At 48.3% G+C, this 24,511-nt stretch overlaps 1 protein-coding gene across 1 annotated transcript in view; it reads left to right on the top strand.

Annotated features, from left to right (window-relative positions):
- Positions 1 to 10,252, top strand: part of LOC138498152 (fish-egg lectin-like) — a 59,369-nt gene extending 49,117 nt beyond the window's left edge. The window contains exons 3-4 of the mRNA XM_069622030.1: positions 8,180 to 8,519; positions 8,908 to 10,252. Of these exons, the coding sequence (XP_069478131.1) occupies positions 8,180 to 8,519; positions 8,908 to 9,052 (485 nt within the window). The 3' untranslated portion in view covers positions 9,053 to 10,252. The remainder of the gene's footprint in view (positions 1 to 8,179; positions 8,520 to 8,907) is intronic.
- The last annotated feature ends 14,259 nt before the right edge of the window (positions 10,253 to 24,511 follow it).

The following is a 24,511-nucleotide window of genomic DNA, read 5'->3' as shown; positions in this document are numbered from 1 at the left end:
ATTCTTGGTACCTGCAGTTCCACTAATGGCTTCAAGAGTTCCTTGCTACAGGCTTAAAAGCAATTCTTGGTACTTGCAGTTCCACTGATGGCTCCGAGAGGACTGCACTTCCTTTCTCTATATTCAGGAAGCAAGATCAGCTGTTTCAGCTTCCGATCTCTGCTTCACTTCTATCAGCCTCCTGCAAACTCAGATGTCAGTTATCAGCTGTTCGTGGAGTTTCTTCACCAGTTAAAATGTCCTTTATCATGTATATATCCCGCCCTCGTTCACTCATTCCTTCATATTCTGAATAATGCTGTGAGGTGCTGTGAGGCCTGTTGTTATCAGATAACATCCCCTGGTTTCATATACTTCAACCCCTCATATGATTGACCCTTTCACAGGACGTCACCCAGAGAAGAAACTATTGCCAAATGATCTGTGTGATGATTGTCCTCAAAGGGATAAGTCTCAACAGGTGATACCATCTGGGGGTACAATTGTGATTCCCATTTATTTTGGTGGAAGTGATTAATATAAAGGTTTTACAAGTAGTTCCAGAAGCCGCACCAATTCTGAAGCCCTTTATGTCCTTGGTGACTGCCCACGTGTTCAGTTTACTCCATTTCTTCTTGGCAAACTCAGGAGTGTTTGGTCCCAGCGTTTATCACTTCTGCTGGGGACCGCTACTCATTTCCCTGAGAGAGATCTCTTCCTTCACTTCACGATCAAGCGCCCAAGTCTGGATGCGCCTTGGAGATCTTCTGTCTCTCACCGTTCATCAATGGTTCCATCTCTTCCTTCAGCCAGCCTCACACAGGCCCCCTTCACTTCAGGATGAAGCGCCCAAGTCTGGATGCCCATTGGAGATCTTCTGTCTCTCACCGATCTTCAATGGTTCCATCTCTTCCTACAGCCAGACTGAGACTGGGCACGTTCACTTCCTGATCCAGCGCCCAAGTCTCGATGCGCCTCAGAAATCTTCTGTCTCTCACCAATTGTCAATGATACATCTCTTCCTTCTGCCAGCCTTAGACTGGGCCCCTCCACTTCACTATCCAGCTCCCAAGTCTGGACGTGCCTTGAGGATCTTCGATCTCTCACCGATCTTCAATGGTTCCATCTCTTCCTTCACTCAGCCTCAGACTGGGCCCCTTCACTTCATGATCCAGCGCCCAAGTCTGGATGTGCCTTGAAGATCTTTAGTCTCTCGTTGATCTTCAATCGTTCCATCTCTTCCTTCATCCAGCCTTAGACTGGGCCCCTTCACTTCACGATGCACTGCCCAAGTCAGGATGCCCCTTGGAGATCTTCTATCTCTCACCAATCATCAATGGTTCCATCTCTTCCTTTAGCCAGCCTTATAGTGGGCCCCTTCATTTCAGGATCCAGCGCCCAAGCCTGGAGGCACCTTCGAGATCTTCTGTCTCTCACCAGTCTTCAATGGTTCCAACTCTTCCTTCAGCCAGCCTTAGACTGGGCCCCTTCACTTCCCGATCCAGCGCCTATTTCTGGATGCACCTCAGAGATCTTCTGTCTCTCAACGATCTTCAATGGTTCCATCTCTTCCTTCAGCCAGCCTTAGACTGGGACATTTCACTTCACAATCCAGTGCCCAAGTCAGGATGCCCCTTGGAGATCTTCTGGCTCTCACCAATCGTCAATGGTTCCATCTCTTCCTTCAGCCAGCCTTAGGCTGGGCCCCTTCACTTCACGATCAAGCGCCCAAGTCTGGATGCGCCTTGGAGATCTTCTGTCTCTCACCGTTCATCAATGGTTCCATCTCTTCCTTCAGCCAGCCTCACACAGGCCCCCTTCACTTCAGGATGAAGCGCCCAAGTCTGGATGCCCATTGGAGATCTTCTGTCTCTCACCGATCTTCAATGGTTCCATCTCTTCCTACAGCCAGACTGAGACTGGGCACGTTCACTTCCTGATCCAGCGCCCAAGTCTGGATGCGCCTCAGAAATCTTCTGTCTCTCACCAATTGTCAATGATACATCTCTTCCTTCTGCCAGCCTTAGACTGGGCCCCTCCACTTCACTATCCAGCTCCCAAGTCTGGACGTGCCTTGAAGATCTTCGATCTCTCACCGATCTTCAATGGTTCCATCTCTTCCTTCACTCAGCCTCAGACTGGGCCCCTTCACTTCATGATCCAGCGCCCAAGTCTGGATGTGCCTTGAAGATCTTTAGTCTCTCGTTGATCTTCAATCGTTCCATCTCTTCCTTCATCCAGCCTTAGACTGGGCCCCTTCACTTCACGATGCACTGCCCAAGTCAGGATGCCCCTTGGAGATCTTCTATCTCTCACCAATCATCAATGGTTCCATCTCTTCCTTTAGCCAGCCTTATAGTGGGCCCCTTCACTTCAGGATCCAGCGCCCAAGCCTGGAGGCACCTTCGAGATCTTCTGTCTCTCACCAGTCTTCAATGGTTCCAACTCTTCCTTCAGCCAGCCTTAGACTGGGCCCCTTCACTTCCCGATCCAGCGCCTATTTCTGGATGCACCTCAGAGATCTTCTGTCTCTCAACGATCTTCAATGGTTCCATCTCTTCCTTCAGCCAGCCTTAGACTGGGACATTTCACTTCACAATCCAGTGCCCAAGTCAGGATGCCCCTTGGAGATCTTCTGGCTCTCACCAATCGTCAATGGTTCCATCTCTTCCTTCAGCCAGCCTTAGGCTGGGCCCCTTCACTTCACGTTCCAGTGCCCAAGTCTGGATGCACTTTGGAGATCTTCTGTCTCTCACCAATCATCAATGGTTCCATCTCTTCCTTCAGCCAGCCTCACACAGGACCCCTTCATTTCACGATCCAGCGCCTAAGTCTGGATGCGCCTCAGAGATCTTCTGTCTCTCAGCGATTTTCAATGGTTCCATCTCTTCCTTCAGCCAGCCTTAGACTGGGACATTTCACTTCCCGATCCAGTGCCCATGTCTGGATGCCCCTTGGAGATCTTCTGTCCCTCACCAATCTTCCATAGTTCCATCTCTTCTTTCAGCCAGCCTTAGACTGGGTCCCTCCACTTCAAAATCCAGTGCCCAAGTCTGGATGCGCCTTGAAGATCTTCGGTCTCTCAACAATCTTCAATGGTTCCATCTCTTCCTTCGGCCAGCATCAGACTCGGCCCCTTCACTTCACGATTCAGCTCCCAAGTCTGGATGCGCCTCAGAATCTTCTGTCTCTCACCGATCTTTAATGGTTCCATCTCTTCCTTCAGCCAGCCTTAGATTGGGCCCCTTCACTTCAGGATCAGCGCCCAAGTCTGGATGCGCCTTGGAAATCTTCTGTCTCTCACTGATCATCAATGGTTCCATTTCTTCCTTCAGCCAGCCTCAGACTGGGCCTCCTCTCTTCACGATCCAGCGCCCAAGTCTGGATGCGCCTCAGAGATCTTCTGTCTCTCACCGATTTTCAATGGTTCGATCTCTTCCTTCAGCCTGCCTTAGACTGAGCCCCTTCAATTCACGATCCAGCGCCCAAGTCTGGATGCGCCCGAGAGATCTTCTGTCTCTCACCGATATTCAATGGTTCCATCTCTTTCTTCAGCCAGCCTTGGACTGGGCCCCTTCACTTCACGATCCAGCACCCAAGTCTGGATTTGCCTTGAAGATCTTCGGTCTCTCACCAATCTTCAATGGTTCCATCTCTTCCTTCCGCCAGCATCAGACTGGGCCCCTTCACTTCACAATCCAGCACCCAAGTCGGGATGTGCCTTGAAGATCTTCAGTCTCTCACCGTTCTTCAGTGGTTCCATCTCTTCCTTCAGCCAGCATCAAACTGGGCCCGTTCACTTCACAATCCCACACCCAAGTCTGGAAGTGCCTTGAAGATCTTCGGTCTCTCACCAATCTTCAATGGTTCCATCTCTTCCTTCCGCCAGCATCAGACTGGGCCCCTTCACTTCCCGATCCAGTGGCCAAGTCTGGATGCGCCTCAGAGACCTTCTGTCTCTCAACGATCTTCAATGGTTCCATCTCTTCCTTCCACCAGCATCAAACTGGGCCCCTTCACTTCATGATCCAGCACCCAAGTCGGGATGTGCCTTGAAGATCTTCAGTCTCTCACCGTTCTTCAGTGGTTCCATCTCTTCCTTCAGCCAGCATCAAACTGGGCCCGTTCACTTCACAATCCCACACCCAAGTCTGGATGTGCCTTTTAAGATCTTTGGTCTCTCGTTGATCTTCAATCGTTCCATCTCTTCCTTCAGCCAGCCTTAGACTGAGTCCCTTCACTTCACAATGCAGTGCCCAAGTCAGGATGCCCCTTGGAGATCTTCTATCTCTCACCAATCGTCAATGGTTCCATCTCTTCCTTTAGCCAGCCTTAGAGTGGGCCCCTTCACTTCAGGATCCAGCTGGCCAAGTCTAGAGGCAACTTCGAGATCTTCTGTCTCTCACCAATCTTCAATGGTTCCAACTCTTCCTTCAGCCATCCTTAGACTGGGCCCCTTCACTTCACGTTCCAGTGCCCAAGTCTGGATGTGCCTCAAAGATCTTCTGTCTCTCAGCGATCTTCAATGGTTCCATCTCTTCCTTCAGCCAGCCTCACACAGGGCCCCTTCACTTCACAATCCAGCGCCCAAGTCTGGATGCGCCTTGAAGATCTTCGGTTTCTCACCGTTCTTCATTGGTTCAATCTCTTTCTTCAGCCAGCCTTAGACTGGGCCCCTTCTCTTCCTGATGCAGTGCCCATGGCTGGATGCCCCTTGGAGATCTTCTGTCCCTCACCAATCTTCCATAGTTCCATCTCTTCCATCAGCCAGCATTAGACTGGGTCCCTCCACTTCACGATCCAGTGCCCAAGTCTGGATGCGCCTTGAAGATCTTCGGTCTCTCAACGATCTTCAATGGTTCCATCTCTTCCTCCGGCCAGCATCAGACTCGGCCCCTTCACTTCATGATTAAGCGCCCAATCTGGATGTGCCTTGAAGATCTTCGGTCTCTCACTGATCTTCAATGGTTCCATCTCTTCCTTCAGCCAGCCTCAGACTGGGCCCCTTCACTTCCTGATTTAGCGCCCAAGTTTGGATGCGCCTCAGAGATCTTCTGTCTCACACCGATCTTCAATGGTTCCATCTCTTCCTTCAGCCAGCCTTAGATTGGGCCCCTTCACCTCAGGATCCAGCGCCCAAGTCTGGATGTGCCTTGGAGATCTTCTGTCTCTCACCAATCTTCAATGGTTCTAACTCTTCCTTCAGCAAGCCTTAGACTGGGCCCCTTCACTTCCCGATCCAGCACCCAAGTCTGGATTCCCCTTGGAGATCTTCTGTCTATCACTGATCTTCAATGGTTCCATTTCTTCCTTCAGCCAACCTCAGACTGGGCTTCCTCTCTTCACGATCCAGCGCCCAAGTCTGGATGCGCCTCAGAGATCTTCTGTCTCTCACCGATCTTCAATAGTTCGATCTCTTCCTTCAGCCAGCCTTACATTTGGCCCCTTCAATTCATGATCCAGCGCCCAACTCAGGATGACCCTTCGAGATCTTCTGTCTCTCACCAATCGTCAATGCTTCCATCTCTTCCTTCAGCCAGCCTTAGACTGGGCCCCTTCACTTCACGATCCAGTGCCCAAGTCTGGATGCGCCTCAGAGATCTTCTGTCTCTCACTGATCTTCAATGGTTCCATCTCTTTCTTCAGCCAGCATTAGACTGGGCCCCTACAGTTCACGATCCAGGGCCCAAGTCAGGATGCTCCTTGGAGATCTTCTGTCTCTCACCAATCATCAATTGTTCCGAATCTTCCTTTAGCCAGCCTCAGAGTGGGCCCCTTCACTTCACGATCCAGCGCTCAAGTCTGGATGCGCCTTGGAGATCTTCTGTCTCTCACCAATCTTCAATGGTTCCAATTCTTCCTTCAGTCATCCTTATACTGGGCCCCTTCACTTCCTGATCCAGCGCCCAAGTCTGGATGCCCCTTGGGGATCTTCTGTCCCTCACCAATCTTCAATGGTTCCATCTCGTCCTTCAGCCAGCCTTAGACTGGGCCCCTTCACTTCACGATCCAGTGCCCAAGTCTGGATGCGCTTTGGAGATCCTCTGTCTCTCACCGATCTTCAATGGTTCCATCTCTTCCTTCAGCCAGCCTTAGGCTCGGCCCCTTCACTCCAGGATCCAGCGCCCACGTCTGGATGCGCCTTGGAGATCTTCTGTCTCTCATCGATCATCAATGGTTCCATCTCTTCCTTCAGCCAGCCTCAGATGAGACCCCTTCACTTCACGATCCAGCGCCCAAGTCTGGATGCACCTTGAAGATCTTGGGTTTCTCACCGATCTTCAATGGTTCCATCTCTTCCTTCATCCAGCCTTAGACTGTGCCCCTTCACTTCCCGATTCAGTACCCAAGTCTGGATGCCCCTTGGAGATCTTCTGTCTCTCATCGATCTTCATGGTCCCATCTCTTCCTTCAGCCAGCATTAGTCTGGGCCCTTCTCTTCAGGATCCAGCACCCAAGTCTGGATGTGCCTCAGAGATCTTCTGTCTCTCACCAATCTTCAATAGTTCCATTTCTTCCTTCAGCCAGCCTTGAACTGGGCCTCTTCACTTCAAAATCCAGTGTCCAAATCGGGATGCCCCTTGGAGATCTTCTCTCTCTCACCAATCGTCGATTGTTCCATCTCTTCCTTTAGCCAGCCTTAGAGTGGGCCTCTTCAATTCACAATCCAGCGGCCAAGTCTGGATGCGCCTTGGAGATCTTCTGTCTCTCACCAATGGTCAATGGTTCCATCTCTTCCTTTAACCAGCCTTACACTGGTCTCCTTCACTTCCCGATCCAGCGCCCAAGTCTGGATGCCCCTTCGAGATCGTCTGTCCCTCACCGATCTTCAATGGTGCCATCTCTTCCTTCAGCCATCCTTAGACTGGGCCCCTTCACTTCACAATCCAGTGCCCAAGCCTGGATGCACCTTTGGAGATCTTCTGTCTCTCACCAATCTTCAACGGTTCCATCTCTTCCTTCAGCCAGTCTCAGACAGGGCCCCTTCACTTCCCGCTCCAGCACCCAAGTCGGGGTGCCCCTTCGAGATCTTCTGTCTCTCACTGATCTTCAATGGTTCCATCTCTTCCATCAGCCAGCCTTAGACTGGGCCCCTCCACTTCACGATCCAGTGCCCAAGTCTGGATGCACCTTGGAGATCTTTTGTCTCTCACTGATCTTCAAGGGTTCCATCTTTTCCTTCAGCCAGCCTTAGACTGGGCCCCTTCACTTCACGATCCAGCGCCCAAGTCGGGGTGCCCCTTCGAGATCTTATGTCTCTCACTGATCTTCAATGGTTCCATCTCTTCCATCAGCCAGCCTTAGACTGGGCCCCTCCACTTCACGATCCAGTGCCCAAGTCTGGATGCGCCTTGAAGATCTTCTGTCTCTCACTGATCTTCAATGGTTCCATCTCTTCCTTCAGCCAGCCTTAGGCTGGGCCCCTTCACTTCATGATCCAGCGCCCCAGTCTGGATGCGCCTTGAAGATCTTCTGTCTCTCACTGATCTTCAATGGTTCCATCTCTTCCTTCAGCCAGCCTTAGGCTGGGACCCTTCATTTCACGATCCAGCGCCCCAGTCTGGAAGCGCCTTGGAGATCTTCTGTCTCTCACTGATCTTCAATGGTTACATCTCTTCTTTCAGCCAGCCTTAGACTGGGACCCTTCACTTCCCGATCCAGCACCCAAGTCGGGATGCCCCTTGGAGATCTTCTTTCTATCACCAATTTTCTATGGTTCCATCTCTTCCTTCAGCCAGCCTTAGACTCGGCCTCTTCACTTCCTGATCCAGCGCCCAAGTCGGGATGCCCCTTGATGATATTCTGTCCCTCACTGATCTTCAATCGTTCCATCTTTTCCTTCAGCCATCCTTAGACTGGGCCCCTCCACTTCACGATCCAGCGTCCGAGTCTGGATGCGCCTTGTAGATCTTCAATGTTTCCATTTGGCTGTGGGATCGACTGATCAGCAGATTACACCCGTCTAAGGCTTTCCCTAGAGGACGCCACACCTGTCTCATGTCTACTTCTCTACTATCTATCTATGGTTGCTAGACATTGTAAATAGCATGATGGGATTGTGCCCCTCTCTGAGCCCAGGAACAGATGAACGCCTACTAAAATGCCGCTGTCGCTGGCCACTAACCTACCACTTGATATATCTCTCAGGCTTTCGGTTTTGCTTAATGCTTAATGCGTTTCCTTTTTGCAACATTTTCAGGACTCCTGAAGCAGGTCGACGCTGGCGGAGCCCAGTTCATCTCTGGTGCAAATATGAAAGATGACATTTTCTGCCTGGGCAACAATGCGACGGTCTCGGTGAAGGATGGCTCGGCACTGCCCTGGGTCAATATTGAAGGGAAGCTGAAGTACTACAGTTGTGGCCCTCTGGGCTGCTGGGGAGTCAACTCTGCTGACGACATCTATTACCGGTTCGGAAGCACACCAAGCTCTTGCCAAGGCTCCAGCTGGCAGCAAGTAGAAGGAAAGCTCTCCATGATTGAAGTTGGCAGTGACCGCTCCGTGTATGGTGTGAACAGCGAAGGGGACATGTACAGAAGGTAAAGTAAAGGTTAAGGCACAAACAATTGTACATGGAAGCCCTGATGGGCACTAGACTTGTGCTAGATCAGGCAGTCAGCAATGCTGTGGGAGAGAGGTCTTTAGAGGTCTGGCCAATAGATGGTGCTTGAAGCTGGATCTTAAAATGTGGGGGTGGGCTTAAGTGCCTGGGGAGTTCCCGTGGGGCTAGTGCCCATCTGGCCTAGTCTTCATGAGCCTGCAGGGCTCTTTTGGATCATAAAGTGGGGGAACTGCGAGACTCCTCCCCCATGTGAGGTCATCCAGTGCTCTCCCTCCTAACATGGCCGGCAGTGTAATTGTCTACCTGCATTGCACAGTACATTGTGAATTTGTAACCCAAGGTCGCCATCTTCTCATTCTTTTCAGAAATGGGATCAGTGCTTCAAACCCTCTTGGATCCTCCTGGAGTCAGGTGACTTTCGGAGGGCGAAAGTTCAAGCACGTGTCCCAGGACCTGGGGAAGCTCTGGGTCATCACCACTGATCAGGCCATCTTCAAGTGCCAACTTTAAATCAGATGCACGAAGAAAGATATCTGCCCTCTCTCATCAGAAGAATGCACTCTGCTCTCTCTCATCAGAAGAACGCACTCTACTCTCTCTCATCAGAAGAACACACTCTGTCCTCTCTCATTAGAAGAACGTACTCTGCCCTCTCTCATCAGAAGAACGCACTCTGCTCTGTCTCAGCAGAAGAACGCACTCTACCTTCTCTCATCAGAAGAACGCACTCTGCTGTCTCTCATCAGAAGAACACACTATGCCCTCTCTCATTAGAAGAACACACTCTGCCCTCTCTCATCAGAACACACTCTGCCCTCTCTCTGCCCTCTCTCATCAGAAGAACACGCTCTGCCCTCTCTCATCAGAAGAAGGCACTCTGCCCTCCCTCAGAGGAATGCAGTCTGCCCTCATCAGAAGAACGCACTCTGCCCTCTCTCATCAGAATAACGTACTCTGCCCTCTCTCTGCCTCATTCATCAGAACACACTCTGCCCGCTTTCATCAGAACACACTCTGCCCTCTCTCATCAGAAGAATGCATTCTGCCCACTCTCATCAGAAGACGGTATTCTGCCCTCTCTCATCAGAAGAACGCATTCTGCCCTCTCTCATCAGAAGACGGTATTCTGCCCTCTCTCATCAGAAGAACGCACTCTGCCCTCTCTCATCAGAAGAACGCATTCTGCCCTCCCTCATCAGAAGACACTCTGCACTCTGTCATCAGAAGAAGGCACTCTGTTCTATCACATTAGAAGACAGAGATCTCCTCTCTCTGTATTTTCATATCTCACCCCCTACTTCTCTCTCTACATCCTTCACTCTCAAAATGTCACACCCTCATGCAATCCAATCCCCTGCCATGCTTGCTTCTTCCTCTGTCACATGCCCCCGCTTGCAATCACATTTTCTTTCTGCATCTACCTATTCAATGGTCGTTCTTTTCCGGTGCAAGCAGCTGCCACATGGAATAAGCTGCCCACGGAGCTGAGGATGATTCCAGAAAACGTCTGAAAATGGTGTAACCTTTCCTTACAGACCTGTCTGCTTCCAGAAATCTTTTGCACCCTGATGCCTGTGGGCTCTCACGCATTATGAGAAGATAAATAAAATACTAGTAGTTTATTTAGTTTCTGGCTTATATTCTGTTTTTATGGATCTCAAAACAAAACATTTGCTCAAAAAATCTGAAATAAAAATCTACTTGAATGCATTTGCAGCCATTCTTTTTTCTCAAATGTGCAGACGCGCCTGCCCCACTTTCCACCGGATCTAATGTGCAGGCGCGCGTGCCCCACTTTCCACCAGATCCAAAGTGCAGGCGCGCGTGCCCCACTTTCCACCAGATCCAAAGTGCAGGCGCGCGTGCCACGCTTTCCCCTGGATACAATGTGCAGGGACGCGTACTCCGCTTTCCACCAGATGCAATGTGCAGGCGCGCGTGCCCCACTTTCCACCGGATCTAATGTGCAGGCACTCGTGCCCCACTTTCCACCAGATCCAAAGTGCAGGCGCGCGTGCCACGCTTTCCCCTGGATATAATGTGCAGACACGTGTACCCCGCTTTCCACCAGATCCAATTTTCAGGCACGCATGCCCCACTTATCACCAGATGCAATGTGCAGGCGCGTGCCACTCTTTCCACCGGAACCAATGGTCAGGCGCGCGTGCCACACTTTCCACCAGATCCAAAGTGCAGGTGCGCGTGCCACGCTTTCCCCTGGATACAATGTGCAGGCACGCGTACCCCGCTTTCCACCAGATGCAATGTGCAGGCGTGCGTGCCTTGCTTTCCACCGGATCGAATGTGCAGGCATGCATGCCCCCCTTATCACCAGATGCAATGTGCAGGCGCGTGCCACTCTTTCCACCGGATCCAATGGTCAGGCGCGCGTGCCACACTTTCCACTGGATCCAATGTGCAGGCACGCGTGCCCACTTTCCACCGGATCCAATGTGCAGGCTCGCGTGCCCCACTTTCCACCAGATGCAATGTGCAGGCGCGAGTGTCCCCGCTTTCCACCGGATGCAATGTGCAGCCTTGCGTGCCCTACCTTCCACCGGATGCAATGTGCAGGCACGTGTGCCAGCTTTCCCCTGGATACAATGTGCAGGCACGCGTACCCCGCTTTCCACCAGATGCAATGTGCAGGCGCACGTACCCCGCTTTCCACCGGATCTTGAGCAGAATACACCCTGCAGACGTTGCCTAAAGAATATTTCCGCCATGTTTAACTATCCCTTACATAGCCCTCAGTCTGAGAGATCAGCACATATTGACCTGTAAATCACTATTCTTTTTAAAAATGTTTTTATTGTGTTTATAGCTTGTCAAAACCATTACACAGTTAATCACATAAAACAGATCAAATTCATCGGTACAAAGACAAATCTATACATACATGCACACAGCTCTTCACACCATGGAATAGAGTCCATAACATACAATAGTAGCACTAATGGTGAAAGACATGATAAATAAGACGCAATAGAAAAGGAATAGAAAGTAGTGGTAAAACCATTATACATACTCCTTGACATACACATTTCCCCCAACATCTCATGGATTCTAATTAGGACGCAAACCAGACCTACGATGAGAGCAGTTGAGTTCCCGCTCAATATCCTCCCCCAAAAACAGGACGGGTAAGGCCCTTATGTCCCTTTACAAAGCTATTAAAGTTTGAGATTCTCAGAGAGGAGGTCATTGGACAAGCAATCAAGAGATCTTTCAAACCACACATGGGGCCCCATCTCTGGAGCACGCATCTGGGGCCCCATATCTGGAGCCCGCCTATGGGGCCCCATCTCTGGAGCAAGCCTAATGGGTAAAGTCTAAACCTAAGAAAACATGACAATAGAAAGAGTCAGGAAATTGCACAAGATTGCTTGGTAGGTTCCAGAGGGTCTGTGCAGTGTTTCGTACGTAGCGTAACTTGCACTAGAATCCTGATCATGGCGCCATTCTCCCAGCCTGATAGACTTATATGTACTTGCTGCATTATCAAGCAAATTCTTGATCAGGGAGTCATGTAAGGGTTTGAATGATATAATTACCAACGCTTGATTTAAGTGCCCATATTATGAGTCTGCAAGAGGATCAGAATTTTGTGATAGAGCTTTTGTTTTGCCCATATGGTACCTTCAAGATAAGATATCCAACTTGTGACGTAACACAGAATAAGGTAAGGCTGCACAGAGTCCAACATTTCTTTTCATAACATACCCTCATTTGTTTTCAACTTCCTCCATTCAAAATTATAAATTTCCCGACCATATAAAATTGGTGGGAGAACCTTACCAGTATAAAATTTGAATATAAAATCATAAGTAGATTTTCCATATCAATGTAACATTTTTCATATTTGAGCAAAAAGGGGAGCGAGCTTAGTTTTTACTCTAACACAAATGATCATGTAATCTGTTCTATCGTCGATTATGATCGATGCAAAGATTTAATCAGGCACATGTCACAGCTAGGACCTAATGGTTCCTTTCTCTCAAAATAACATTAATCTTGGATATTCTAGTCTAGCATATTTGCATTGCCCTACTATGCAAGCTTGACCTCCACCTAAACACCTAAAGACAGAAGATATAATTAAGATAAGGCTGCACACGTTAACCAAATGATATCTCCCCAAACACGACTGTTCACCCCAGACAATGTTTTTAGACAAGTACGATCTATGAAAATCCTGTCAAAGCAGGTTCTCCCCTGCTCATCCAGAACCATTAAGGACCACTTTCACACCCTTGCTCCAGCCTTGGCCGATTTCTGCAATCACTCCTTTGTCACTGGAACCTTCCCCTCCCCCTTAAGCACTGCCTTGTGCACCCCCTTCTTAAGAAACCCTTTGCCTATCCTTCCTCTCTGGCTAACTATCGCCCAATCCCCATCACTCCTTTCCTGGGCAAACTACTGGAAGAACTGGCCATCCCCCAGCTTAATCTGCATACTGAATCTGTTGCTTGTCTCCACGACCACCAGTCTGGCTTGAGAGCTGCCAGGAGCATGGAATCTGCTCTCCTGAACACCTGTGAAGACTTACTCTCTAATCTTGACTCTAATCTCCCTTCTGTCCTCATTCTCCTAGATCTATCCTCTGCTTTTGACATGGTCAACCATGCCATCCTGCTCAGCCACCTCTGTGACAAACTGGGTATCATTGGTCAGGCCCTGGCCTGGTTGATCTCCTTTCTCACTGACCGACTTTCCCAGGTCCAACTGGGGTCTTTTCTCTCTTCTATCTCTCTCTCTACTTGTGGTGTTCCCCAGGGGTCTAACCTTTCTCCCAGGCTTTTCAACCACACCTGGTTCCTCTGGGCCATTACATCTCTACATTCTGTTCTAACTTTCAGTGTTATGCGAATGACACCCAGCTCTCCTCCAGGCACCCCTCAGCCACGTCTGCTCCTTCTCTCATACCAGACGGTCTGTGCGCAATTCAGGCATGGTGTTCTGCCAATGATCTCTGCCTTAATGCCAGTAAGACAGAGATCCTCCTCGTTGGGCCACCTGCTCCCTCCTTTCTTCTCTCACTCTGGCCACCCACCGTGGGCCCTCTTCCTGCTCTTTCCTGTGAGTCTTGGTGACATCTTCAACTCCACCCTCTCCTTCTCTCCTCTCATCTCTGACATCTCTAAGAAGTCACCCTTTCAGCTACACCTTCAGCTACACCTTCTGAGAGGTGTTCTGCCTTTTCTCACTTTCCCCCAGAAGCACACTGTCTCTAGAGCCATGGTCCTATCCAAGCTGGACGATTGTAACAGCCTCTTTCTAGATCTGCCTGTCTCTACTCATAGACCTTTACAACCCATCCAGAACAGGACTGCAAGACTTGTCCTTGGCATCAAGCCCAGGGATTGAATTCTCTGAATTCTCTGCAGTGGCTCTCTGTGGCTGCAAGGATCAAATTGTGGACACTTTGCATCATCCACAAGGCTTTCTGGGGCCTGGGACCGCACTACCTCAAACGTTCTCTTCCTAAACGTCTTCCCTGTCGAGCTGTCTGCTCATCCACCTCCACTTCTCTGAGGTTCATATGCTTTTCCAAGCACAGAATGGGGGGCAGATCTCCTTCCATGAGCTGGGGCCTCCCTCTGCAGCAGTCTCCCTGCCTCTCTCAAACTTAAACAGAACCATCTCTGGTTCCGGAAGCAACTCAAGACCTTCCTACTCACTTCCACTTTCTCTCTTCCTCTCCCCTGCTAATGTCCCTGATAGCTCTTCATACTGGTAATCTGGCCACCCCTGAACTCAGGCCCAGGCTCCTACAATTCCAGTTGCCCTTGCCCTTGCACTGCCTCCGGGCTCATATATGTGACCCTACAGTCTCTTCTCTTGGCACTTAAGAGCCACCCTCTGGCAGCACTTATTGAGTTGCCTGCACTTCTACTCGCCCCCTCCCCCTCTTGGCACTTCTCCCCTCCCTCTTCCGCACACTTGCACGATCTGAATGACACAAGACCTAATAAGATTGTTGTTTGTCCGCCTTCTGTTTCTCCCTCCTTGTCTTGTCACACCTAGAAACACTTGTGTACAGGCACGTTTTAAATGACTTATCATATCATATCAAATGCAACAGTGAGGTCAACTGATGCTATAAAAAGGGGTCATTGATCCTTGCTTTGTGCCTGTTCCTGCAATTAGTTTAGGATCAAACCATTGAGAGTGGAGCCCATAGTTTTCTATATGCAGTCTGGAGAATGCTAGATCGCCCTTTAGACCTCACCCACTTGGTCAGGACCTTCAAAAGTAAAAAATCTAACATTTTGCATTGTGGAGGACGAATCCAAGAGGGCTATAGGGCAGTAGTTATTAGGATTTTGTAAATTGCCTTTTTTAAATATTGGTACGATATAGGGCATTCTCCATGACCTGGGGACTAATATCCGGCAGAGGGACTTCCCAGGACCTCCCTTGTTTTTTGCATGTTTTCAGAGTTCACATTCATAATAGCCCCAAGCTGAGTCCCTGACATTTCATGTGCGCTGTTTGCACATTTTCAGAACTATCAGGGATCAAATTGTCTGGCAATCACAAACATATGTTTGCTATTGGCGATATCGAGATTTATGGCGGTGATGTTTTATCCAGTTCCTATTATTCTGATTGTTTCTCTTAATCAGGGAGATTTTTAGTGGTGCACATGTTACAGGACACCATGTCATATCACGAATAGCATGACGCAACATGTGTTCACTTTCATGGATAGAACGATCAAAAACATGAGGCCGATCAAAATTCTTCTTATTCTTATTTGGTGAATTGGTGCGTAAAATAGTGAAATCAGTATTACACAACCTACAGAAGAGAAGAGGGTCAATATTCCCTGTTAACATAGAAAGAAATTGAATGTGATTGAACTCCCAATTTTGATATTACGTAGGGGGTCCAGGAAATGCTATTACCTTGTCTAGAAGAAGTAATACCAGTAGGTCTGCCAAGGGTTTGGTGATAGTTCATCTTTAGGGAATGAATGAAAGTAATAGGCAGGCAGGTTTTATCACCAAGGAGTTGATGTGAGGAAGCAATCCTTCTGACACGAATACGAAATCTATTATATAACTACTCTTTCCCCTATGCCATGTAGAGCTGCTCGGGATGTCTCCTACTGTGTCGCCATTTCATGATTAACTTTAATTAATTGGTTTGACATCATTAAGGTCTTTAGTTTTAGCATGCGCTCCATGAGCAGCTTGTGAGGTTTGCTGCATGTAGCAAAGGCCAGGTTGTTGTCGAGAGTCTGCTCGCACGCTGCTGTGATCTGAGCATTATCTGCAGGTCACAGGTTCGAATCCCGGCAAGGCCAACTCAGCCTTTCATTCTTCCGAGGTCGATAAATGAGTACCAATTTCGGTTGGGTGATATTCTATGTAGATTTGTGCTCTGTAAAGCGCTTTGGATTAAGGCTTTATATAAATAACACATCATTATCATTTAAAATTTGGTACATCCTGTTTTTAGAAAACTGTATGACTCTGTTCTTTTGAATTTATGACTACAGAGTTACCCTCTGCATATTTTGATAAAAGCACTAAGGAGCCTCTGGAGGCCTATTGGGATACGGTCAAATAAAACAAAAATCATTGGAAGAGGCCAGCCAGTCTACGCTATACTAACCCTTTTTAGGGGGAGCAAAATGAACTGTTCCATTCATGTCTAAGACGTATAGGTTAGAGAGGCATGGGGCCAAAATGCACCCTGCCTCAACCCAGACTGAGTCTCAATTTTCCTAGAGAGTTGGCCTATTTGGTCCAATCTACCATGGATGGAACTATTTTCATGCAGGCCGATGATTAGCCTCAACAGGCTGTCTGGCATTTTCCATTGGTCCATTGGAGACCAGAGAAGATGGCGATCAACTCTGTCAAATACAGCAGATAGATCTATCGACGCTGCAGAGACAGAGCAGTGCTTGCCAGACCAAACCAAATCTTGGAGACACCTGATAATCGTCCCATTTAGGATGGTGCTATGGGCTTTTGTAGAGCCAATATGTCATAGATTCAGACCACCTCACCCAATGGCCAGGACTAAGTGTGGTAATAAGAGGGGTGCAAAGACCTAACCATCGACATCCAAGATGGTAATTGGGTGGTCATTCTTTGGGTCATTCTTTGTATCCTTTTTAAACACTGGTACCACATACACAGTTCTCCATGACTCTGGAAAGGGTTCAACAAGTCCTATTTCCCTGAACAAAATAGAGACAAGCAATGACCACAGGACCGGATCCTTCTGAAACAATTTATTGGAAAGGTTATTTGGGACAGAGGCACTAGAGTCACTCGCTTTACTAATGACTTCCATTACCTCTTCCTGATCGATCTCCAGCGGGCATTTTGTAGTACAGCCCTCGGACTCATGGAACCTATGGTCAGGGGAAAAGAGTGTCAAAAAGTGAGCTACCCAGTCATCTTCTGAGACTGCGTTAGTCTGGCTGACCTCCTGCCATTAATGAAGCCTGTTAGTTATCTCTCCATAAGGCCCCAATATTTCTATCCCTCAAGATTGCCATCATATGCTCAGCATCCATTTGTAAAATGAGTGCTCAGCGATGCGTCAAAATGTTTTATATCTCGTCTTTACTGTCTTCTTCAGCATGGTATTATTCTCAATACGGCTGACAAATGTATTAATTCGCCTTATTTCTGATCTCATTTGCTTTTTCCTTCTACTTTCTGCGGCTCTGGTCTTCCCCAATCCCGGCGGACCGTGCTGTGTGCTACGTGCTGTGCATCCTGTCATCTTTGTGATGCTGTGCATCCTGTCATCTTTGAGATGCTCCTGCCACAATAATCCACACACTGTGCTATGTGCTGTGCATCCTGTCATCTTTGAGATGCTCCTGCCATAATAATCCACACACCGTGCTGCGTGCTGTGCATCGTGTCATCTTTGAGATGCTCCTGCCACAATAATCCACACACCGTGCTGTGTGCTGTGCATCGTGTCATCTTTGAGATGCTCCTGCTACAATAATCCACACACCGTGCCGCGTGCTGTCCATCGTGTCATCTTTGAGGCTTCTGCACCACAAATGTTTTCCATAAAGCTATCCTGCTGCTCTTCGCAGGTAGGCGCTGCATTAGTCATATGCTCCCAGAACCTCAGGACTGAGAGGCATAGTCCCATTCCTTGAGCCTATGCACCTCCTACCGCTCTCCCCCACAGTGCTGCGATACAATGTTCCAATAAGTGTCAGACAGACTTGCTGAATCAACTACTTACCAATCACTGCAGAGTGCACTTAGATTGTTGTTTGGGTTGATCCTTATTGGAGACTGCGAGAAGCTGTCTTCTCTCCTCGTCCTGTAAAATCCAGAATTTCTACTTTGTTTCAACCTCACTCGCATCAAAGGACTTATTTATGAAGTGGACGCTGTAAGCCTTGTCCCTAGCTACCATTAAAGGATTTCTTCTGTTTTACAACAAACTGCTGCTAGTCCTGCCCATAATCTCTTGGGACTGTCTAAAAGGATTGGGCTGTATGGGAAAAGCTGGGTGAATTTAATGACTCGGCTTAAAGGGAGGTCAGTTCTGTGCTCGCCCGGCTATGGCCTGGAGATATGGAGAGGAGGGCAGGCCAGGTAAACTGTTAGCTATGATGATTTGCCATGAGGGAGGAAACACAGACACAGCAGCAGTGAGGACTCCAGAGGGGGCGGTGGTGGTAAAACAGGCTGAAATTGCAGATATTTTTCGCCAATACTATGCAGATATATACTCCTCCAAGAGGTCACCCCTTGAGATGGAACTGGAGGGCTGCATTGGGGAAGCCACCCTCCCGGTACTGAGTGAGGAGGCGGTCCTAGCACTGGGCTCCCCCATTACCGGCGATGAGGTCATCAGCGCGATCTGAGCCCTAGCCGCCTCAAAGACTCCTGGCACGCACTGCATCACAGCATAGTTTGATAAGGCATGGGGCCCTCAGGTGGCCCAAAATATACTGAAGGTGTGGGAGGAGAGTATGAGAGAGGGGTGCCTCCCCCCGACAATGTAGGAAGTGGTATTAGCCTTAATTTTAAAGCCGGTAAAGACCCCTTAAACCGTATCTCGAACCCCCAAAATCATTATTGAACTTGGACATTAAAATCTTTGCCAAGAATATTGAGGACAGGCTCCTCCTGCATATGTCTCGTATAATCCATGTAGACCAATCAGGCTTCATGCCTGGCAGTTCGACCTCATCTAATCTGCGCCGGCTCTTTGCGATACTGGCCCAGATTGATCCCGAAGTACAGGAGGCGGCAGTACTGTTGGACATGGAGAAAGCGTTCGACTCTGTGGAATGGGACTACTTGTTTTAGGTCCTGTGCCCGGTGGGGACCCCTCCTTAGTTCCTGTCGACTGTAAAGCTATTATATGCGGGTTCAAATGTCTGTATTGCAGTTGGCGGCAAGCGGTCTAGACCCTTTGTATTAGGCTGGGAGACCAGACAGGGCTGCCCACTCTCGCTTCTGATCTTTGCTACGGCAATTGAGGTGATGGTGGCAAGACAACAGAAATGCAACTGGACTCAGGGCCTAGCCATGGCAGGTATCCGGGAACTACTGGCATTATAAGCCGATGACTTGATCCTATACCTCAAGGAGCCAGCGACCAACCTGGCTCTGGTATCACAGGAGGTGCTGAAATTCAGGGAGTTCTCAGGCCTGAGATTGAATAAAGGTAAATACACCCTGTTCCCACTGAACGGGAAAGCAGAAAGTCCACCGGATACCGAGGGATTCAGTTGGGAGCCACAAGCTGTCACATACCTGGGAGTGAGGGTCAGTAGCGATGCCTGCAGGCTCTTGGAGGATAACCACCTTCAATACCTGCAGGCCTTCAAAGAGAAAGTAGAGAGATGGTGTAGACTCATCCTTTCAGTGCTGGGAAGGATAGCAGTCGCTAAGATGGTGGTTATCCCCAAGTTCCTGTATATGTTTCAGAATGTCCCTGTATGGCCGTGGGTGGGATTCTTCAAGGACGTAAAGGTTTTACTGATTAGGCTTGCATGGTACCTTCGAAATCCCCGATGGGATAGAGTGGGGTCGGAGCCCCAGACGTAGAACTATATTTCTTAGCTTCACAGCTATATTTTACTTCGAAATGGATGCCCTCTCCCCACGTCTGCATAGAAAAATGTTTGGTTTGCCCTTTCTCTCTCCAGGGGGTCCTAATGTCTCTCAGGCTAGCGGATAAATGCAAGTTCGACCCAGTGGCATGCACTATTCATGCATGGAAGAGGGCCTTGAAAATATGGAGGATAGACGTCCCCTTTGACCCGGGCATCCAGTTGTGGAATGTGGAGACAATAACCCCAATCTGTGATGCAACTATTATTAGGGAGTGGTGGGCGCAGGGATACTTTGGATGGAAGATATGTACCCAAATGAATCCTTTGTCACCCTGGAACTATTTACCAAAAGTATGGGAGGGGCTCTTCACCGCAGTCGACAGTATATCACAATAAGGGCAGCTTTTAAGGGGACCATTCCCCGGTCTTCCCGGAGCGGCCGCACACGACCCCGCTTCTGAAGTATATTGTGAACTCCTCAGGCTTTCTGAGGGGTGGTTTCTGTACTATATACGCTAATCCAACACAGAACTCCACAAGCACCCTTAAAGTGAAAGCAACAATGGGAGGAGGATGCCGGGACCCCCTTCACAGACAAACAGTGGGCGGTGATGTGTGAAAACACACATAAGGGGGCCTTCAATAAACGGTTACAGCTGATTCAACTAAAAATGCTACACCACACATACATGTCCCTGGCCCGTATCAATCAGTTTGATGGCTGAAGGGGGGCTCGCTGCTGGCGCTGCGGCCATGACCCGGCTGACTTTCTCCATATGATATGGGCATGCATCAAGTCGAGACTGTTCTGGGAGGAAGTGGTAGAGTGCTGCTCTGCAATTCTGGGACAGGCTATCCCTTGTGAATTACTATGTTGCATGTTTGAGTGAGCGCCAAATCTCCCTAAGCAGCATCGAAAACTGGTTACGACATGCATGAAAATCACTAGATGCTGTATTTTACTGAAATGGACCAGCTCGACCCCCCAGGGATAAAGATGGGGCTCAAAGATATAACATGGCACAGTGACATTGATAAGGAATATGGGAGCCTATGTGAACAGCAAAACAGGCCGAAAGATATTTGGGGCCCTTTCAGTGCTTACCTACTGTCTCTAAACCCCAAACCCGGAGACTGAATTCAGTCACCCCGATCCGTGGCAAGGGCAGGAGCCCTCCCCCCACCATTGCAGACACCACCAGAGAAGAACAAAGCCGAAACCCCACCCTCTGCTGCAGGAGCAGCGAGACTACCGTGTGCACATCCCCACATGCAGTGAGTAAAGCAGACCACACTTGCGCTCCTCCCCAACATCGGAGCACTGCACCTAGCTATTCTTGTTATGTTTTCCTGAGGCTTCACCCCATTCAGTTCTAAAGAGTGGCCGCCTGTTCCCAAGATGGCTGCCGCTCTGATTGAGCTAGGGTTGCGTTGCCAAGCAAAGCAGGTTTTGAATAAGATCCTCACATCCGCCGGCACAGGCATACGCCGACCCTCAGCAGAGAAGGCCCTGTTTGCCCCTGTTCACCGCAGGGAGGCAAGAGTCATACCCACAAGCAACTTCCACATCGTACTTTCCCTGCAGCTGCCTGTTCCTCTGCACGGTGCAGGTAATGCTCGCCCATCCAACCATAACCTACGAACTTGCCATACTTCGGAAAGGTCCACCCGAGAGTCAGTACACATTACTCTAACATTATTCCTAACCTGCATCAGGCTTTAATGTCTATGTAAATAGTGTAATGTCGCATGCCCTACGGTTTGCTAAAACGCCAGATATTCCTGGCAGGCTGTGTTCTGCCTCATTCTATCCCACCTACACTAGTCCTGCCTGTCCCCCAACTGGCACATTGCGCAGCATATAGCAAATTAAACTAGCTGGCATCTACCACCTGTTAGCTAATTCTAAGTGCCCATTGCATTAGACGACACATGACCACACATTGTTTTACTACATCTAGACTTGTATTGTTCACATATTGCCATGATAAAAAAACAAACTAGCCTGTATCTGTTATATCTCACCCTACCACTAGCAAAATTGAACCAGCCTACCATAGTAGACGATGCCTACCTCTCATCGCCATCTTCACTGCCTGTTAAGAAACAATTAGCCTTATACTTGATTTGATCTCACTCAATTGGTCGCAATATTAAATTGTTGCCGTGCCTAAATTAAAGTTGTCTTGTTGCTCACTGCCGTGCTAAATAACGAAATGAGCCTTACCTCTGCTTGCATCTCAACCTACTGTTAGCAAATCTGCTTGTACCTCACCCACTACTAGCAAAATGGATCAGCCTACCTTAATAGACAGTGTTTAACTCTGGTGCACCATGTATGTAACTGGCCTATACACAGTCTTACTGCGGACCATACTAGCACTGAGTTGAGTGCCTAGCATCATAGGCCCATAAACACCACCCACACAGGACTTCACCCCCATAGGCAATACATCAGCCTTCATGGATGTTTCATCCCTCCCACTGGTATCTAGCAACCAGAGTCTAATACAACCATTAACCATCACTGCTCGCAACCAGAGTCTACCCAAAACTAATAGACCATGCAATATCTCCCTTAGAAACTCCAGACTCCGCTCCAGACTACATAAACTATTTGAACCTCTTGCTAGGTCGATGACTAATATAGGTACTAGGAAGAAATGCCCACATATTAAACAAATCAACATAATTGAAAATAATAATCCTCCCACACTACCTACACCCAAGAAGGACAGCCTCACTGATAAAAAATATCAGCAGAACAGTGATCCTGACCTCAAGGGGGCTTTAAATAAATGCTTGATCTTTAGAGGCCCATGCCATGGAGATAGTTTATCTTATACAGGCAGAAGATTATGATTTTCTAGCTATTACTGAATCCTGGCTACATGCAGCAGCAGGCTCTGCCCTCATGCTCACAGTTCCTGCCGATTACACTATTCTCAGAGCAGATAGACCTGAGACTCGCGGAGGAGGCATAGCTCTCATAGCTAAGACCAACCTAGCCATGAGACTATGAGACTAGCCCCTCCACATGACGTTAAATCTTGCGAATCCTTGACTGCTAAACTACCCATTGCTGAATCCCAAACGTTAACCATTAATCTAATATAAAGACCTCCAGGCCCTCTTGGGGCATTTGAGGAGGAAATATCCAACATTCTTTCTGATAATTTAAAAAATACCTTGCAAGTACTCTTGTTAGGTGACTTCAACTTGGGATTTAACGACGACACCAAAGACAAGTAAGCAGTAATAATTGCCAATGCTCTCACTGAATTCGGCTTTACTTTAGAGAGTGCTACTACCGACTCACGGCAAAGGAAGGACACTTGATTGGGTAGCAGATTACAACTGCAGCGCCTCTATCACGGCTATAATTCCACAGTTATGGTCAGACCACTGCCTCCTAGCATTCACATTATCAGCTAAAACTCTTACAATAAAAAACAACCTATCTGCCCCCCCTATACTAACAAGAAATAAAAGAATACTACGGTCCATAAATGATTACCTCTAATATTACCGACACTTAATTCACTACCAGAGACTACCGATCCCACTACTCTAGTCAATGAATACAATAAAACCATGACCAACGCTTTAGACTCCATTGCCCCTCTAAAAATTAGAAAAAGTAAACCCAAAACTTGTTTGAACACCCGTTTCAACACACACCTCAAAACATTGAAAATTGAAAAAAGAAAATGTGAAGTCAGTTTGAGGCAACTACCCTCTGATGATATCAGATCCAACCGTACTGATATATCTTCTCTCTACAAGAAATAAATACTTCTTGCCAAAAAGGAAACATACCACAAGAGAATTCAGCAAGCCAACTCAAGCATAAAGGAACTCTTCATAATCCTAAAGAACTCGAAACCCCGATCCCTGTGCCAGACAATTGTGTGAAGGACGAAAACTGGTGTACGAACATACAAATAGCCCTATCTAACAAAGTAGCTTCCCTTCAGGATAAGATTGCTGATAAAAAAGCCAACCGTCCTAATATGAGGCCACCACCTAATACTCTCACACCCTCACATAAACCCACACTCCGTTTTAGTTTCACTAAAGTTTCAATTCTTGAGGTTGAAAAAGTCATCCTCTCCCTTAAACAAACTGTCAGGGCGATAAATGCCCAGCCCGAATCATTAAAGATGCTGCCAGAGTCCTATCACCGTTCATATCAAAGCTAATTAACGCATCTTTCTCCTCTGGAACTATCCCCAGCAACTTAAAGGAGTCATGAGTACTCCCTCTTCTCAAAACACAGTCACTAGGTCCAACCATAGCCACCAATTACAGGCCTATCACTACAGTACCATTTCTTCTTAACATTTTAGACTGGGTAGCTTAATAACCAAATACAGGAGTATCTGGAACATAACCAACTATTAGGAGTCCGTCAGTCAGGTTTCAGGCCCCAACATGGGACCGAAACAGCACTGATCCATCTCAAAGCCCAAATCGACGCACTTAAGGACAATGGGACATCTGCCTTACTACTTCTACTTGATCTCTCAGCTGCGTTCGACTTGGTGTGTCACACGGTCTTACGTAATCACCTGGACTCAGCAACCCACTTCTCTCAGGAGGCCATAGGCTGGATCCAATCCTTCCTAAATAATAGGACTATGCAAGTCTTCTCACCATCAGCATCTGCAGACCCCATTCCCTTTACTTGTGGTGTGCCACAGGGCTCATGTGTCTCACCCACAAAGTGTAATATATTCACTAAGCCTCTTTTCGATGATCTTGACCTTCTTGGCATCACCTACACCAACTATGCAGATGATACCCAGATTCTCATACCACTTATTGGGGATTATGACAAACAAGGATTTGGCCTTGGTGAATAGAATATACCTCATCATACAGGCTTGGATGGCCATCCATGG

This window comes from Ambystoma mexicanum, chromosome 5q (assembly GCF_040938575.1).
Source record: "Ambystoma mexicanum isolate Mex_15411 chromosome 5q, UKY_AmexF1_1, whole genome shotgun sequence".
Taxonomy (NCBI): Eukaryota; Metazoa; Chordata; class Amphibia; order Caudata; family Ambystomatidae; genus Ambystoma; species Ambystoma mexicanum.
Note: the sequence above shows the minus strand (reverse complement) of the source record. Positions and strands in the feature narration are given on the sequence as shown.